The 20351-nt window shown below is 39.8% G+C and overlaps 1 protein-coding gene across 7 annotated transcripts in view; it reads right to left on the minus strand.

Annotated features, from left to right (window-relative positions):
* LOC118233205 (ankyrin repeat and IBR domain-containing protein 1-like) overlaps nt 1-20351 on the minus strand; it is a 252676-nt gene that overhangs the window by 187534 nt on the left and 44791 nt on the right. For all 7 annotated transcript variants that reach the window (XM_035428618.1, XM_035428620.1, XM_035428621.1 and 4 more), the window contains exons 5-8: nt 18013-18130; nt 14799-15007; nt 7638-7726; nt 7250-7394 (exon numbers count right to left, since the gene is read on the minus strand). In XM_035428618.1, coding sequence (XP_035284509.1) covers nt 7250-7394; nt 7638-7726; nt 14799-15007; nt 18013-18130 — 561 coding nt within the window. The remainder of the gene's footprint in view (nt 1-7249; nt 7395-7637; nt 7727-14798; nt 15008-18012; nt 18131-20351) is intronic.

Here is a 20351-nt window from a genome sequence, read left to right on the forward strand (position 1 = left end):
ATTAAAGGCTGTTTTATACTTCTGCATAGTACACATAAAAATGGGTCTGTGTAGGGGTTGTACGCAATGTGCGGCATGTGTGACGGTTGCAGACCAAGGCCACCTCCTCAAGAAATTAAAAGTGCATAGTTAGTAACCAGTGCCCGCATTCGCCGTAAAGAAGATGATTGGTTGACTGCAGACATGAGGTCACTGGCATACGGCTCTGACTAACAGGTTATAACAGTTGATTCACAAAACCGATAGGCAACGTTAAATATGCAACTAAAAGCGCTTTTGTCAGGTGAATGTCTTCGTTGCAACAAGTTACATCTAGCTGAGCATTTTTGTGGTCATTGTTGCAGTATTTAGAAGGTTGCTTGGACCCCTAATTAGGCATTTTTATCTAACATTAACCCTCTGGGGTCGAGAGCTCCGCCGGCGGAGCTCGACAAGATTAAATTTACTTTTGTTGCTATTTGGATGATTAACTTTGCGAGCTTTTAGCATACAGACACAACAAAGACATTGACAGAAACCTTAGAATCGTGGCATTCCAATGTGTCCATTAGCAAATAATATGAATTGTTTTAAGCTATTTAAAATTAGATCAAATAGACCATTGCCATGTGCTAAGCCTTTCTCATTAATATGTGATTTTCGCTCGGCAGTAAGTACGCCCAGACCACATTCACAAGATAATGACATGCTAATTGCTATCGATGGCAGGGGAGGGACGATGCGTTTGATGTGCGAGAGCGCCTACTGTAAACAAGGATAAAATGTCATACAGAAGCATAGCCCACGTCTTCTCGGGCAATCCTTACATTTCATTTCGGAAAATGGCACAAATGACTGGACTCGACGTTCTTCATGCTTTGTGGGAGAGCGACGATGAAGACGCGAACAACTCATCAGGTCCGGACACTGAAGCCGACACTGATGAAGAACGGTGTCATTTCGAACTGAGAACTAATCCAGCTGAGGATCAACTTCATGAGTAAGTGTATTTCTTACGATAATATTGGTAGTGTGTACTGTATTGCAACTTATCTGTGTGTTTGTAGGAATATCCAGTAATATGCGCGTTTGTAAATTCCCACACTACGAACGATTCAATACTGCATCTCAAAAAATTGCACTGTAACTGTATTTTATTTGACCACTGTATGTAAATAACCTATGCGTGGCATGTATTGGCGTGACTAGGATTCTAAAACTGGGTGTCCTCGCACAATCGATATTAGCATATTGCATGTAAGTTCGGGACATAAACTAACCACTTAGCTAAAAAAACCTACTTCAGATTGAGGCATTGTCAGCTTTTTATGAGTTGCGTGAGTTTAGCTAATGTTGTTTCATTGATAGCTTTTATTATTTGTAAATATGTGTACTGTATTGCAATTTATGTGTGTGTTTGTAGGAATATCCAGTAATATGCGCGTTTGTAAATTTCCACACTAACCGTTGCATCTCAAAATTATAGGCTACCTCTCTGTGTCTGGCTGTGTTTGTTCGGTTCTTTGTTTGTATAAGATATAACTGTCACATTTCCTAAGTTTTGTTTTCATTAGTCAGTGATTTGTCCTTTTTTTTGTAAATCACATTGTTGTTGAAGGGAGTGTGCTATATAAATAAAGTTTGATTTGATGTCACATTTCCTAACAATTTTGTTTCTATTATATTTACAGAGATGCTGATCAGGAAACACGGCCTAGTTCACCACCTGCTAAGAGGCCACGCAAGCGTGGCAAGAGGACACCAGTCTCACAAGCAGCTCAGCCAGCTCGGTCATGGAAAACTGAGAAAGCTGCTGGTGTGGCTCCACTGGTGATGTGTTTCTGTCCTGCGCGTGAACCCGGAGTGCAGCTGAGTCCGGCAGAAGCCCACACTCCTCTGGAGTCAAATTAATTGTGTGCGTGAAGCAGAAATAATGGTTTATATTGTGTAAATGCTCTTTTTATATTATGCACCTTGCCTAATAAAGCCAGGTGTGAATAGCCTACTTCGCTGGCAGGTCCTCCTACCCAATAAATATTCATTACAGAAAGGCCATTAGCCCTCCCATTTTCACCTGGTGTTGAAAAATAATAGTCAGAACACTTACTTTTAGCAATTTATTTTATATTTCTCATTGGATTTGCTAAAATATTTTGTCATATTTTGATACTCAAGACCTTGATGAACACATTTCAGTGACCAAAAATCTTAGTTACAATTGTTTAGTGTGTTTTATTACAACATTCCTGTGCATGTTCAAAACTACTGTTTACAGTTTGTGTGTTTTTAGAGCAGTTTACAATCCACACATGATTATGACCTACTTACTGCTGCCATATTATTGTAGCTGAGTTTGTGCTGAAAACAAATATATGAAACACTTTGGAATCACTGTATATAAAGTTGATGAAATTTACACAAATGTCAGAGCATCGCACAATCACCAGTGTGCCTCATTTTACCCCTAGACCCCAGAGGGTTAAGGGAATTGGGGCTGCCATGACCAGCATGTCTGTAATGTTCAGCCATTTGGTATTTGTCATTAGAAGTCCTAATGGCATAAACATGCTCAGACACCCTGTCCCTCAGTCTACGTTTAGTTCAACCTACATAGAAACAACCACATTCGCACTCCAACCTATATACTACATAAGCTGTATTGCAGTTGACAAATGAATGTATAAAATACGTTCTGGGTCAACCAGTGTCTTTGAACATGTTGGATTTTACTATGTGATGACAATGATTACAGTTCCCACATGGGTGGTTGCCTGTGGGTTTGGAGAGCCAACTAGGATTGGTTAAGGGAGCCAGGTCACTGCGTACCAACTTGTCCTTTAGGGTTGGTGCCCGCCTATAAGAAAAGGCTGGGGGCTCTGTGAACACTTCACACTAAGTAGGATCACTTTCAATAATGCTCCAGTTGCATTTTATGATGTCCTTGACACAAGCTGCCTCTTGGCTGTGTTGGGTCACTAAATAAATTTGTTTGGATTTTTGAGACCTGTGTGACTGTTTGAGAAGACTACCTCTCTTCAGAGATTTTGCTTTGGTGAGGGACTGGTTTAACAAACTTGGCTTGTATCCCCGTTGCTGAAACCTAGCGTAAATCTCCACAGCCTTCTCCTCAAAGTCATCCTCTCTGTCAAAAATGCGACGCAGTCTTTGAAATTGTCCAAAAGGTATGTTCTTAATCAAACTAGGGGGATGAAAACTGTCTGCTCAGTATAAAAACTTTGTATAAAAATATTTCTGCAGACATTTCAGAAAGATACAAATTGCACTCAATGCTCTGGTGCTGCGCCCCCCCCCCCCTCATCTTTGCTGTTATTATTATTATTATTATTATTATTATTATTATTATTATTATTATTGTGTTACGCCATAATCTGCAATTACAGAAAAACCGCTGGGTAATGTTTGATTAAATTTGGCACAATGGTAGATTCATGGGGACATTAACCTTGAACTTCACCACAATTGGCCACATGGTGGCACTATAGTGGACAATTAAATTAAAATTTCTCAGAAAATTATTACTCCAGCCTCCTTTGTTGAAGACACATGAGACCAATGTCAATAGATCTGTCTTCTCTTGTACTAAATGGTAAATGGACTGCATTTATATAGCGCTTTTATCCAAAGCGCTTTACAATTGATGCCTCTCATTCGCCAGAGCAGTTAGGGGTTAGGTGACATGCCCAGGGCGGGGTTTGAACCGGCAACCCTCCGACTGCCAGACAATCGGTCTTACCTCCTGAGCTATGTCGCCCCATAATATACTATACTAATATACTAATAATTCCATAAATCCCACCATTTTGAGTTCTCCACCATTTATAATAGTTCGAAAAACATTTTAAAAACATCTCCTCCTAGACTATTTGACATTAACAAGGATCATCAATTTGTCCTTTAAAAAAATTATGCAAAAAAAAAAAGTTTATAATCCAAAACACAAGGCCACAGTAAACCGGTAATATCAATGTGGGTGTAGCTAATCACAAAATTTTGAATAACTCCCAAGAAGTTTGACATTCAGTTGAGGCAAAAAGTTTACATACACCTAGGCTAAAGATATTCAAACTCAGTTTTTTACAACTTTTTTACATTTCATGTTACCATACATATTTTTTGGCAAACCAGTTAGGCCTTCTATTCACATCGCAGATCATTTTTAAATACAATCGATTAGGAACAGATTTATTTCAGCTTTATATCAGAATTTCAGGCGGTCAAAATTTTGCATACACCAAGTTGACTGTCTCTTTAAACAGTCTGGAAGATTACAGAAATTGATATAATGACTTCTTAGAAGCTTCTTATTGGCCAACTGTCATAATTAAGAGTTAATTGGGAGTTAATTGTATTCAAGAGCCTACCTTTACAGCCACTGCCTTTTTGCCTTTGAAACCAAGGGAAAATCCAAGCAACTCAGCCAAGACCTCAGAAAAAAAGTTGTGGACCTCCACAAGTCCGGTTCCTCCTTAGGAGCAATTTCCAAACAACTGAAGGTACCATGAGCATCTGTACAAACAATTGTATGCAAATATAAAAATCTTGGGACCACACAGACTTTGTTAAACCATTGTTAAAGAAGGAGGCACAAATGAACTCCCAGGGCTGAATGAACTTTGGTTTGAAAGGTTCAAATGAACTCCAAAACAACAACAAAAGACCTGGTGAATGAGGTGGAGGCATCAGGTACCAAAGTATCTACATCTACCATTAAGAGAATCCTACATCGTCATGCAAGCAAGAAGCCCCCACTCAAAGACCAGCATAAAAAAGCCAGAATTAAGTTTTCAGGTGATCACCAGGACAAAGTGGAGGAGTGTTCTCTGGTCAGATGAAACAAAAATTGAACTATTTGGCCATAATGATCAGCGCCATGTTTCGAAGAACAAGCGCAAATCCGCAATAGCTGCGACCGCACATGCGCATGCATCCATGCATCCACGCATACATCCTCACACAAACAGGTGACCTCTTCTTTGGCTCATGACCAAGCTTTCCACAAAATCTTGTGCAAATCTGTGAATCAGTTAAGCAATTAAAAGGCAATGCCACCAATGTTTGAATGTCTTTAGCCCAGGTGTTTGTAAACTTTTGGCCTCAACTGTAAATAGATGGAACTTATTAGATATATTGGCACTCCCATCAAGAGCATAAACTTAAAGCACTGGCCCAATTGAAACACATGGTGGTGCTATTGATCACAATATTTTTGAAATTCACAAAAAATCACTGCTGTCTTTTTGCGATTAAAATTTGCTGTAGTGATTTCCTCATCTGGAACCCATATCTTTATCTTATTTGTCGCCACAATCTTGGATAGCCACCATTTTGGAAATGCTATTAGCCATTTTCCTCTAGCCCGATTCTGGTCTAACCACATGAGTGAGACATATGAAACCTGGTGAAGAGGTATTGTGTACCTCCCTTTGGCCACCGTATGATTTTGGCACTGACTGGTCACTTGATAAGTTGTGGATAATTGGCTGTGTGTACTTGGAACCCATGTATTGCTGCTTGAAGCTATATTTTTTTTCTTATATTTGACCTTCTTTCATCATTGTTTTACTGTTATCAAACATTGAGTTAATTGTTCTGTTGTTTACTCTTACGTTCTGTAAAGCACTTTGTGATGCATCCTATGTACAAAAGGTGCTATACAAATAAAGTTATTATTATATAAAAACAAGGGTGTCTTTGATGAGATAAACCACACTTTCTGAACACAGCTGATGCAGCTGTGATAGTCCTGTAACACTACATCATTAGTTCCATACTAAATGGCATTTTCTAACAATATGAGCTTTGAAGAGATATCTGGATGCAATAAGGAAATGTTCAATGGAAGTATACAGTTAACTTTAAAGAAAAACCACAATGTCAGAATCAATAGGAAAAAAACATGATTCCACTCAACATCAGAAACCAATAGACACCCTCAGACTTACCAAAAAAGGATTCTAACTTGACCTACAGTTAAGCCCAAAATTAATCATACCCATGCCAAATTTTCAGTTATAGTGAATTTTTATTTGACGAATAGGTTTCTTCTGGCTGGAAATGACATAAGAAGGTGACAAAAGACGGTAAGACATTGTGTTAGCGATATGAATGAAAAATATTACCAATTTTTAATGTTTTTTTTTTTTACATTTTGACAAAACATTCCATGTCCAAAATGATTCATACCCCTTGAAATTGTCGCACATTTTTGAGGAAATGCAAGCTTCTATACCATTCCAAATGTCCTGGCAATTTCTACCATGTTCCGATTTAGAGACCCGCACCCGATCACACATTACCGTTATTTCACATTATTTTGCAGCTGTTGCATATGACATACCCAGCACTTGACTCGTCATGGTTAAGTATTTCACTAAATCGCTCTCACACGGAACTTTTCTGCCCTTCTTTTTTTTTGTTATTAATTCTTTTTAAATTTTCTCTAGGATCTTTTTTGCCTCCATTGCTGCTTAAGACAAATGGATGCCACAGTTGGCGCAATGGGAGTCTAGTTTGCTAATATGTGCCTGACGAAAAATGAAGCTTAAAATACGTTCACATTTTAGAGAATGTAATTAATATTTTCCTCATTAATGATGAATTATTACACCCACCCGCAACCCATCCGCTATTAATCAGAATGTTAATTTTGATGACTCGGCACGCCCGATCTGCGGATTAACCGCGGTGCCCGCAGATATAACTGAGATCCGCGCATCACTAATACACACATGCCTTATTTTTCCCCCATCCGCAGCAAAGAAGAATATCAGGGTCAGAGCCAATCAGAGGCAGAGTAGGGGCGGGTCGTCGCAGAATACAGGTGGGGAAAAAACAGGCTACACACATACACACACAGAGATAGACTTGCTAAATGTCAGGCGCACCGGTGCGACCAATTAAAATATTGCACATGTGAATATTTATTCACATGTGCAACCAAAATGGTCGCACTCTGGAGCCTTGATGTGTTAGGGTGGCAGTGTAGTATATTGGCCTTGTAACCTAAAGGTCACAAGTTCGATTCCCTGGTAGGACACTGCCGATGTACCCTTAAGCAAGGTACTTAACTGCCATTGCTTCAGTATATATCCAAGCTGTATCACTGGATACAATGTAATTGTTATGGAAAAAAGTTGTCTGCTATATGCCTGTGATAATGATGAAGATTTTACAGCTACTTTCAGCCCAGCATTTAAATTCTGAACTGGTAATATAGCCACTGTTGTGGCACGTCAGAGCTGACACAAACCTTTATGTCAAACTGCAGATAGCGCTTATCCATCTCCCGGGAAACCACACTCTCTATAACCTCCACAGGAACCAGCTGGAAGCAGTCATAGGCTGGACAAAAGATGTTATGTGCTTCTCCCTCCTGGATCTTCAGATTCAAAAACCTGGCACAAAGACCACAAAGGATAAGAGCACAACTCATTTATGTATACTTATTTCATAGACACTCATAAGTGATCTGCAAACTGCACTACATATGATAAGGGATTAAAAAAAAAGAAATAACCAGTTTTAAATGATGATGGAGATGCATTAAAATAAGAACGTGTTTTCCGATGTAAAGTAAATAAAACTTTTTTGCAACCCAAGGGAGAAAAACTTGGATCTTTGAGTTACTCAAAACTTACCCTTCCCAGCATGTTCGGCAGAACTCATGCCCACATGACATATCAATGGGGTCCTCAAACACAGAGATGGCACTCATACAGATGCCGCACTGCCAAAGAGAAACACATGAAGCCACAGTCCTATCAGATGTGATTGACATCCATTTAAACAATCGTTGTTCAAATTGTACTTTAAGTATGGCTACATGTTTGAATTAACATTCCAAAGACCCTCCTGTTGCACAAGGATCACAATATTTGACTTTTATATAAAGGCAATGAAAGACAATTTGAAACTAAGATTGTAGCATTTTAATCATTTCAAATAGGGTGGTTTTGTGTTTACCTATTAGTACACAAATAATTATTAAAAATATCACTGAAAGATAACATTGTTTTCACCCTGATCCTGGCAGGCAATCGCTATAAACAATATTTGTCACATTAGTGAATTTTCTTTAATAAGGCAAGTTGACAGTCATATTAGCATCATGTGCCTTGTGCCAAATATAAAACAGGCAACTTCGGTAACTGAAAATGATACATTTACTGATATCAAATTTTAATACATTGTCCCTAAACAATGCATTGTGAAACAAATTCTCGATTAATATTTTGGAATGAACAAATTGTTAGAAGCCAGCCCTAGATTCCATTCAAAATGGTTAGGGGGAAATAGCAACAGCCCAAATATTGAGTAGACTCTTATAATAAGGGCAGTACGGTGGCGCCCCAGGCCTTTTGGTGTGGAGTTTGCATGTTCTCCCCGTGTCTGCGTGGGTTTCTGGTTTCTTCCCACAGTCCAAAGACATGCATGTTAGGTCAACTGGAGAGTCTAAATTGCCCCTAGGAGTGCATGGGCTGTGTGCCCTGCGATGGACTGGCAAGCTGTCCAGGATGTATTCCTTTCTCTTTCCCAATTCATGCTGGGATAGGCTCCAGAACCTCCCTTGACCCTGACCAGGAATAAGCGGGTATAGGCAATAGAGTATTCCAACTCATGAACACTTATCATGCAACCACTTATTCATTAGACCCCATCCCACCTACAGTCCTCCAGTATATATCCGGTGAGAATCCTTCCATACGTACCTTGTCTGTGGCTATGTTTCCTCTGAATTTAAGATGGCAAGATGACTTTAAGATGTTACCCCAACCCTTAAGAAACCTATCGACTTCTCTGATGTCAAGAACTATCAACTATCCCTTCTACCTTTGCTGTCCAAAACCCTTGAACGAGCAGTACTTAACCTCTTAGCGCAAAGCCCCTAGTGGTTGGCACGCCAGTGTGCCGAGATTACTACACACAGACATTCGGTGCTACTGCAACCAAAGTATGAGTTAAAAACAGAAAGGCGTTGTTTTAGTTTCATTAGTAGACGATACACGACAACTATACCGAATACGGAGTTTCGCAGTGCCACCATTGTCGCTCTGGTCATTCATTTAACACGCACCCCCTCCCTGCAGTCTCATCTAGAAAAAAAACCTCACCCATGACATAATGGACAATATTGTCTATCTTGGAATTCATAAAAATATTCTTTCACCACTAAAAAATCGTATTCCGTCATAGCAACAAGATAAACCCGACAATAGCCCTAAGATATGCCTATACAGCAGTGAAAACGCTGCACAATGAATAACGAAATAGAGAAAAAGTTTTTAAAATTGATACAATGTCATGCTACAGTCAATATCTGGGACTAGATATTGAATAAATATACAACCTTACCATTGGTTTTACGCATAGATGTCCCTTTTGAGACTGAGTGGTCATATATTGTCTTGGACAATCCGTTTGGGAAATATATACGCATGTGTGATGCCTGGGTACCTTCCAAAATAGCTGTGCGTAATACCACACCTGTTGTTTATGGCGTCGTCGCCCTTTTTAGTACAGTCTGGCTTGATTGACAATTCATTTAGTAGGTGAGAGTATAAGCTTTCTAACGATGTATAACATGTCTAACTCTGCTTTTGGAATAGCGTTTTATAGGTCAGCATAACCAAAAATGTTCTTATCATCACATTCAATTACGCATTCACACTGTGGTAGCAGTAAAACTAAGACGCTGCTAACAAAGCGTTGTCAACGATTTTTCGTAAATTCTTGAAAATACTATTATTGAGGACTTCTGGACATAGCTAAGCCATATGTTTGCTGATAGACCTAGCTGACATCGTTTTCTGGAGCAAAACAACAGTATCATTGATACTGTCTCTGTCTCCATCTACTGAACATAGATGAGATTTCATCATTGCTGTGTAAGTATTACTGCTCAAAATATTTCGGTTATATACGTTATTTTTGAAATTGAGTGTCTTTAAATAGGTTAGTGGTGTTATATAATGTGGATATTTAACACTGTAATGTAAGCGTTGGATGGTAGTGTAATAGTTATTGTGAAGCATGCAACAGTGATGACATGAGAGTTGGAACATTGCCAAAGCGTGGTGGACGGTTGAAAATTGTTTTCATGTCGTCCCATCCCCATACAAGAAAACATACGACAGTACAGAGTATAGAAATACCTACAAGAGTTAATTATTACACATTTAGGTACTGTACCGCATTGTGTGACCATATTTTTGCATTATTTTTTAAATCTGATAGCAATGTTTCATCTTAAACCTTCATAAGGGGCTCATTTATATGCTTTATAATGGAGAAAAAGCATTTTATTTAATTTTGGAGAGATTTTGGATATGTTTCTGGACCCCTAGATATTTTAGACCACTGTACTGACTGAAAGCTTGTAATTCCGAAAATGATGCAACAGTGATTTTCTTGAGTCAAAACAGTTGATTTGTAGTGAAATACGTGAATATATTGTGATTCACAGCAACACATAATTTAGACATTTTGGATAGATTTGGAGATGCTGGGTACACTGCTTAGTTTTTGCTTCATACATCTGTAGTAGTTCTACATATCCACTCTTAGATTTTATGAACTTTTTTGAAGTTTTTGACCCAGCACATGTATAGTTTAACCAGCTGTATATATGCAATCTCTCAGTATTTCATTGATTTTTTTGTCTAGGCAATTGTGGCACTTTATTTCTTCCAAAATTATGAATATAAATTAATCTGCGTTAGTATTGTAAATTGTACAAATATCTTGCTTCATTAAAGCCATTTCTCAAGTCTCTGTGATGCTCGCATCTGGAGTTATAAAGCTTTTAATAGGGTACCCCCTAAATGGGCAAGGATTAGCCATATTTGGCATGTGCGCAAAGGGGTTAATCAACTAGCACCTTTTCTCCCCCAGAACAACCTGCTTGACCCTCACTAGTCTGGCTTTCAAACCAGGCACTCAACAGAGACTGCCCTCCTGGATGTGATGGAGGCACTTGCCATTGCAAGAGCCTCATCCCTCTCCTCTGTCCTGATCCTCCTAGACCTGTCTGCATCATTCAACATGATCAACTGCAAACTACTCAAAACCGCTTTGGCTGAGACGGGCATGTCTAGGACTGCACTCTCTTGGTTTTTTTCCTATTGTGCAGATAGCTCCTACCAGGTCACCTGGATGTATTCTGTCTTTGCACCTCGTCCTTTTGTTACAGGAGTCTAGGGTCTCCTGTACTGGGGCCTCTGCTGTTCTCCACTTACACTAAATCTCTTGGTTCAGTCATTAATTCGCATGGCTTCTCTTACCACTGTTACCACTGATAACTCTTCTTCTCTTTCCTGCCCTCTGCCATACAGGTCAATGAGAGAATATCAGCCCGCCTGGCTGACATCTCAACATGAATGGCAAGGCATCACCTGAAGCTTAACCTCAACAAGACCGAGCTGCTGTTCATCCCTCACAAGACCTCCCTACTACGGGAGCTCTAAATCACTGTTGATAACACCACAGTGACTGCCTCTCACCATGCAAAGAGCCTGGGGGTGGTCCTGGATGATCAGCTGGACCTCAAGAAGCACATCACAACAACATCACGGTCATACAGATTCCTCCTGTACAACATCAGTAGGATTCAAGCATACCTGATCATGCACTCCACCCGGCAACTTGACCAGGCTATGGTAATCTCTCGTCTAGATTACTGCAACTCCCTCCTTGCAAGCATGCCAGCCAGTGCCATACAGTCACTACCGATATTCAGAAAGCTAATGCCAAACTTGTCGTCAACCTTCCTAAGTTCTCACATGTCAATCCCCGGCTGAGGTCACTCAACTGGCTACCAGTTAAGGCCAGGATCAGATTCAGTCCTGACCCTCACCTACACTGCAGCTAATAGGACAGCCTCTACCTACGTACAGGAAATAATTCAATCATGATTCACGCCAGCTCGACCACTCCGCTCTGCTGCAGCAGGGCAACTTGCACTCCCTGCCATGCAGGTGAATGGTTCTCGCTTGTCCCAACCATGAAGCTCCTCCACCCTAACTTCCCAATTATGGAATGAACTCCCTGCTCCTCTACGAACCACCTTCCACCGTGGCCCGAAGACACATCTGTTCATACTGTACCTGGACTAACTATCACTACTCTGCAGGGCACTCCCAATCTAGGATTGCTCTTATTATTTGAATCCATCTAATTTGTTCCTGTAGCACTTTCATGTTACACCTCCATCCACCACTTGTATTGTTATCTTGATGTTGTAGCTTGTTTTCATGCCTCCTAGTTTCACTTACCATTACTTTCTGACCTAGCCTATGCTTACTGTGTGAACTGCACTTAAGGTGTTCATGGCTATGAATAACATGTAATATGTTACATAATAAGTAGGCTATTGTACCTTATCAGACCTGTGTTTTGTAGTTGTTCCAGTGACCTTTGGTATGTACTTATTGTACGTCACTTTAGATAAAAGCGCCTGCCAAATAAATGTAATGTAATATAATGTAAGTGGAAATGCCTAGCAACAACAGCTCAGTTGCAAAGCGTTAGGCCACACAAGCTCACAGAACGGGACCACCGTTTGCTGAAGCATGTACACTCCTGGGTAAAAAAATGGGCCAAGCCCAAAATGGAAAAAAATTAAGCTTTTAACAAAGTCTTAACAACAGTCTGGTCTTAACAACAAATCATTGGTCAGAAAATTGGCAAGAATTAAACAAATGCACTCCTGAGACCTCCTGTGCCACCATTTGCTCGTTTACTTTTGTTGCAGTGAACTGTTTGGGGAAAATCTAGAAACAGGTAAATTCACTTATACAGTAGACAAATTAAAATAATGTCAAATAAAAGAGTTATGTTTTGTATTTGGTTGCATATCATTGCATTGACTTCCTGATGTCTGTGACCTATCAACATCATCAGAGTCTGGATATCTTATTTTCAGGTTGTCCTACAAACGATACAAAAACTCTTTGCATTCGAATGGATCTCTATGGGAATTAGGGGGTGGGACTAGATTCAGCTGTAAATTATGCTGATACAGTATGGAACCCATTTGTTGGCTACATGGCTTTAATGTGACAATCTCAAAGATTTCAGTTTCGTTCTCTATGGCGGTGCCAATGGCGAGAAGCGGTAATTGCAGGTGTGTTTTTGGACCTCACTTCCCATAGATCCAACCGGATCAAACCAGTGTCGCCTGTGTGACGTCAGTCAGTTGGCACGCCAACTATAACACTTACTATTTACTGAATAAAAAACGGTTGTTATAAAAGTAACGTTATGTACATACTCATTCGTTGTCTTAGGCTAACTCAGACATTAGGCTAACTCAAGATGTCTTTACACTGCCGAGCCGGGTTAAAATGCCGTAGCAAACCTGGGGTAGAATTAGTGATGATCAATTTCTGCAAACGTTCTTTATCCACCTTTTGCCCGGTATGAACATCTTTACACTGCAGAGAAGAATTTGCGGGATTCGCAGTGGCTCGTGCAATTATGTATCTCATGCACAATAAGCAGTATTTTTCGTGAATGATTGTTGTGTGGTATTTTTGAAACTGCCTTGCAACTGCCTTGCACACCCCTGGTGTTTCTGGTTTTGCTAGCTAAACTGTTCGAGAATAAAGCTGAGTTGGGTGTTAAATTAGCAATCAGAACAAGAAGAATAAAACTAAAACAAAGGAGATTTCATCAAAAAGGGCATAAAGGCTGAAGGAACATGAGGAAGCATAATAAAATAATAACAACGCTAATCCATACTGCCGTATTCTTTTATTTAGTTTTCTCCTGCATGACGTCTTCAGAAATCAGACCCGGCTCTGCTCCACATACCCCGGCTTTATTCTGATCATTATAATATATTGATGAACTCGATGGCAATGTAAATAACGGTAACGTTAAGGCCAGTTCAGATCAATGATTTGCAACGAGGCGAAACGGTTTTAGAATGTTGCAGAGAAAATTGCAGCGGTGTGAACTGGCTAGTAGCAGAGCCGTTGCCTGCCCTGAGGTTTTAAAAGACCGTCCTTGTCAAATCGACAAGTGCAGTTTTAGAACGTTCACAATCAGACGTCTTGGAATTTTGCAAGTTGCACCCAGTCTCGTTGCGAATCATTGATCTGAACTGAAGCTAGCTACACTGCAACGTTGCAACAAGGTAGCATTGCATTCGAGAGACGGTTTGCGAGGTCGGTACCGGTAGCTAGCGTTTTTTTCTAATTGTTAGCCGACATTAGATTGTGTTAATTACATTAGCTAGCTAGCTAACGCAACGTTACCTGATAAGAGAGATGGATACTGTGCGCAACGTTGTCTAAACTAATGTTGTCTTTCTTGACATGGTCCGGTAGCCAGCGTTAGCTGTGCAAATAGCTATGTAATTTAGTAAAGTTACATTGTCATTAAATGTAATACGAAATCTAAACGCGTCACTAACTGTGCGCCGCTTGTGATTTTTTCCCGGGAATGTCGCCACAGACACCAAGTTTTTTAATCATGAATTATGATAATAATAATAGTATAAATTAATATAAAAATAGGCTCAATCACCATTGTGTTACCCAATGCAGTGATAGATAGTGACTTAAAAGACATTTATTTTAATGAAAATCTTCGAGATTATTACTTTAAGTCATCAAGGGTCCAAGGTATCAAATGAGCCTCAAACCACCGTGCTTTTGTATCAGCTAAATGAAACCAAATTTAGTTCAAATGTTAAAATAAATAAAATGAATACAAATCAGAGTGCAACATAGATGTACTTCACATCGTGTTGTGGGCAATAACTTGCCCTGGAAAGTTGAACTTTTGGGGCATCTCACCAGGGGTATGCTCTCATCTTCAGGTGATAAGCTGATTTCATCAGGCGAGGTGACAGATGAACGGGTGGTACGGGGCGTCCGAGGGGATGGTAGGGTGTCCCAAGCGTTGTACCCACTGGGGGGTGGGGTTGGCATATGAACACCTGATCGCTGGCAGCAGTCCTCAGGGTTGGACATCCAGGCTTCCAGCAACTTCTCCCTGTCCCAGTCTGTCCCGCAGTAGTAAAAGGTTACCACCATTGTGCCGCACCAGTCAGAAAGCCTTGTTAAATAATTTATACACAAGTAAGCACCATTAACAGTCACAGAGACAAACAAAATAACACTTAAAAAAACAGGTAATTACCTAAGAAATACTCAACCTATCACTAAGCGTCCTGTGTTTTGTGTACTCGTTAGAGCCCGCCCTCCCAACTTTGATGGGTGAAAGTGACGGTTTTAATTTCAAGCTTTATTTCATGTCACACACGTAGTGTCACTGAAATAAATGAAAGTGACGGTTTTAATTTCAAGCCTTATTTCATGTCGCACATAGCGTCATTGAAATAAATAATTAAATAAATAAATATATACATAATATATTTCGTGCCACATTTAATTACTTATGCTCACATTTCATGATGTATTTATTTATTTAATTTTGTCCGAAATATTCCTCCATAATTATTTGGTTCAACATTTAATTTAATTGCAGTTTAATTGATTCAGCGTTTAATTCATTATTTTTGTTACTACCACTCCTCAAACAGAAGTCTTGTCAACTGGACGCAAGTAGTGTTCCACTAAACTGCAGGTATTTCACCTAGCCTGGAAAGCTTTATTTCTTATGCAAAAATATCTGAATAATCCCTGGGTTCTTTTCAAAACAGTTATTGATCTAGCTAATAATCATGCAGCATCTAAAACTCAAATTCCAGCTTCTTGTCGAAGCAACGATTTATTGACTTACTTTTGCAGTAAAGTAATAGGAATTAGAGAAGATATCTGCCTCCACACTAGTCATCAACAGCTTCATGGATATCATAGGACTGCCTCCTAGACATGCAGAATGACTTGATTCCTTTCCTCCCATACATCTCAGCTAAACTTGTAAAATTATTTTCTTCTTCCAAACCATCCACCCATACTCTTGAACCCACACCCACTAAGCTACTAAAGGAACTGTTGCCTGTTCTTGGTAAATCAATTCCTCATATAATTAATTCTTAACTGTTATCTAGCTATGTTCCCATATCCTTAAAGATGGCAGAAATCAAGTCACTGCTCAAAAAATCAAGTATTTCAAACCTAACATTTCTATCAAAGATCCTTGAACAACATGTACAGTAGCTCAAAAGCTATCTTTTTCCAACAGAGTATTTAATGATCCATTTCTTTTCCTTGTTTGTGGCTGTATCTCAGTTCTTGTCATACTTGATCTGCAAGGGCTGCACTTGATACCACAGACCACCATATTCTCCTCCATAGGCTAGAAAAATCAGTTGGGGTCACTGGGCAAGCCCTTATGTGGTTTAATCCTTACATCCCTGAAAAATCTCAGTGTGTCAAGCCGATTTCATACTGAATTTTGATATATGACAACAATAGACCGTAAGTCATTCACTTCCTATAGGAGTCAGAAAGAGGCTTGCAAGGGGCTCCGACCCAGAGCAATGCAGAGATTTTTGTGTCCAACCGAGGCTTCAGGTGCAATGGTTTTTTTCAACTTATGCGCTGCGAAGCAAACAGACTGAACAGCCAGAAGTCATGCATTTCAATAGAGAGACCGTTCCAAGCAAGAGGCTAGCCAACGATGACGATCACAATGAAGATGATAATATTAAAAATAAAAAATCAATGATTAACCAAAGAGCTTGTGATAAGTTAGCCTACCCAGACGTTAGATTAGGCTCTTAAGCAATAAACAGGGTAAACAATAAACCCTCTGAGTATTCCAGGGTAAACCTTGAAGTAGCTCAAGGACCTGTGTTGGGTCCCCTGCACATTTCTCTGTACATGCTCCCCCTTGGCACATCATAAGCAGACGCGATGTTAACTATCAACGCTATGATGATGATACATAACTTTACATATCCTTTAAGCCAGGCAAAGTTGATCACCTAGTCAAATGAGAGGCCTGTCTTAAAGACATAAAGGCTCGGATAACCCAAAATTTTCTCATGTTGAATTCGGACCAGACTGAGTTGCTGGTAGTAGATCCCCAATCTCTTAAGCGATAAATTCCTACCGTCTTTATAAAATATAGATGGCTTCTCTGTCTCCGCCAAAGCAGTTGTTAAAAACTTTGGCGTAACTACTGATTCAGATTTCGCCTTTCAGGCTCATATTAATAATATCATAAGTGGCCTTCTTCTACCTGAAGTACATATCTAAATTAAGAAACATATTGTCCCTCCAGGATGCTGAAAAAATGGTTCATTCATTTGTGTCCTCTCGGCTTGTACTGTAATGCTTTTATCGTCCAGTTGCACCAACTCAGCCCTGTCATAGTTCTGTATTTTCTGTGTCTGTTTTTCCTTTTTGGGCTGCCAGATGGCGGCACTGCAGGTTTGCGTTTCTGTTAGTTCTCCCTCATTAGTTTTCCCTTTGTTTAATTGTATTATTGTTTTCTATTATTCAGTCATTGTTTCTGTTTGTGCCTCGTTATCCTATTCCCCTCTGATTTGATTGTGAGTTGTGCCCTCCTGTGTCTTGTTAGCTTAGTATCTATTTAAGTTCTTTGCTTCCCTGACTCGAGTGCTGGTTCCTTGTGTTTCTGCCTCTGTATTTCCACCTGTATGTTTTTACTTGTGTATCTGCTTATACGTATCTGCCCGTGTTCATTTTGATTTTGAGAAGTTTTTTTTTTCCCGTTCTGAAGATTTTCGTGTTTTTTTTGAGAGTTGCCCTGTGGCCTTTTTTTTGTTATTTGAATTTTTGAAGTAAAGTCTTTGTTAGAATTTTCCTTGTGACGCCTCCTGAGTTTTTTCACTCTCTGCATTTGGGTCCATTTCCCTGAAAATAGTTACAAGCCCCAGCCCAAGGGGTGTCCAGATACTTTTGGTCATATAGAGTATATTTTCACATTGTGTTTGTAGGGAAAATACTCACAGTTGTGAAGGTTTAAAAGCTTCTAAAGAGTTTAAATATGGCATGTGTGTGTGCAATTCCCTATATGCTTTTTCTGTTTTCTCTTTCTACATGCAAGTGTGAAGGTGTCATCCTGGTCATGTACCGTGTACCCTGAGCAGCGCTTCAGCAGTGAAGAGTGGGGCCTGGAGCATGTCAGCCGTCTCCACAATCAGCATGTCCTTCAGCTTACGGAGATCCTGCAGCTTCAGGCCCTCATATGGCTGTGCAGACAAGAGAGCAAAACACATATCACACATAAAAACAAATGACTGAAGGGTTATGATTAAAAAGTAGATTTACATAAAATGTTATATAACCAATTATATAAGCAATTATATAAAATATCATATATCTTATGGTAACTTGATAAAAGTCTATATATCTAAGTGTACACTGTTTCACCCCATGCCATGTTCCTGTTGCAATGTTAGCTACAGGAGATAGACTCCAGCTGTGGTATATATCAAGTGATTTAGGGGTCTAGAGGACCTCTAGGCCCGCATGGCCAGCCTTGGTATGGACTCCCTGATCCTAACTTACGATTAGCTAGTAATGGAATCTTTGCATATGGTGATTAAATGAATCTCATAGGCTGGGACAACAGTTCTTTGTCTCTGAAAACTACTTAAACTCATATATTGGACTTTATATTTTCTAAGACTGTACTTGTATCTCTTCCCGACCGGTCGTATTATTAAATTATATAAAGGAGCTCCTGACTCTGTCGTTTGTTATCTTTATCTTCAGCACCATCATTTTTGTTAAGAAATTCCTACATGACCATACACCTACAAATTAAAGTTGGGCAGTATCCAATTTTGATACCGTTAAACTATCGCCAAATTTTACCGTGGTATATTGTATTACTGGCTCATTTTAAAATAACATTTTAGGGGGTTGGAGGGACCTGCCAATTCAAAATTTAAATGCTACCAAAAGTATAACCAAGATTTGCTTGTAAATACAATATTGCAAAAGCAGCCACAGAGCAGACTACAAAAGCAAATACTGTGGCCTCTATAAAAGCACAAAACATGGCAAAGTGCTGTATGATGGGTAGTACAGCGCAAACAATTTACATTGAGAGGATATAACATTAAGGAGTTGTTTGGTTTACTGAATCTTTAAAAAAGATTTATATATCCTACAAAATAAAAAACAGGGAAAATATTACATTAATATGTAAGTAACAACAAAGAAAAAGTCAAGAAAGTTCTTCTTTAATAAGAGCAGGAACAGCACTGGTCACGTTTTCTTGCCTAGTTTTGTTGCAAGTTTGCAAAGTGAAAGGGTTCATTCATGTACATGCTGAGAATTTGAGGCTTGAGCTGACAGCCACTGTCCAGTGTCTTATCTTAATTAGGGGTCCAAGCAGCGAAGCTGGTGGAACCCTATTGTATCTGTTAGGATTATTAGGGGTCCAAGCAGCGAAGCTGGTGGAACCCTATTGTTTTTGTTAGGATTATTATTAGGGGTCCAAGCAGCGAAGCTGGTGGAACCCTATTGTATCTGTTCGGATTATTATTATTATTATTATTCTTATTTTTCTCCGCTAAAAGCGTCTGAGGCTCAGCAACCATAAGTCCTAGCGCAACCAAATTTGGCAGGTGGGTTTCTATGGCCCCCCACTACTCAGGCACTAAAAATCACCTATGTCGGCCAGATGGTGGCGCTATAACAAAGGGTAATGCGTAAAAGGCCATAACTCCCACACCATAAGTTAGATCAACACAAAACATCATGGACCTATGCAACTGAACGTGCTGTACAACTTTGTCATTGGGACCACCTATGTCCGCCATATTGTTTGCCCGCCATTTTGACTTTTTAGTTGGGGCAAGGAAGTTATCTCCGCTAAAATGTCTGAGGCTCAGCAACCATAAGTTGTAGTCCAACCAAATTTGGTAGGTCGGTTCCTATGGCCCCCCACTACTCAGGCACTACAAATCACCTATGTCGGCCAGAGGGTGGCGCTATAACAAAGGGTCATGTTTAAAAGGTCATCACTCCCACACCGTAAGTCAGATCAACACAAAACTTCATCGACCGATGCATGTGAATGTGCTCTACAACTTTGCTATTGGGACTAGATATGTCCGCCATATTGTTTGCCTGCCATTTGGACTTTTTTATTAGGTGGGGTGCGGAAGAGCTGTGGCTCCAAATCTAAACGGTTACGACATCTAGTAAACTTCTTTATGGCAAGCGACATCCATGGCGACGCAAGTAATCCGACACCGTAGGGTCTAGTTTTTATCAGTGAGGGGAGGGTCTGACCGTCGGGGAAGGAGTGGAAGACAGTGCCAGACATTATTTGAAGACAGTATCGGGTGAGTTTGTTTAGTCTTTGATTCTGTCATTATGCTGAGAAATAGCTAAACCATTTTATTGATAGGTTCTGAGTTTCTGTGCAAACGCGCGAAAACACGCTGGTATAATGAA

This window comes from Anguilla anguilla, chromosome 8 (genome assembly GCF_013347855.1).
Source record: "Anguilla anguilla isolate fAngAng1 chromosome 8, fAngAng1.pri, whole genome shotgun sequence".
NCBI lineage: Eukaryota > Metazoa > Chordata > Actinopteri > Anguilliformes > Anguillidae > Anguilla > Anguilla anguilla.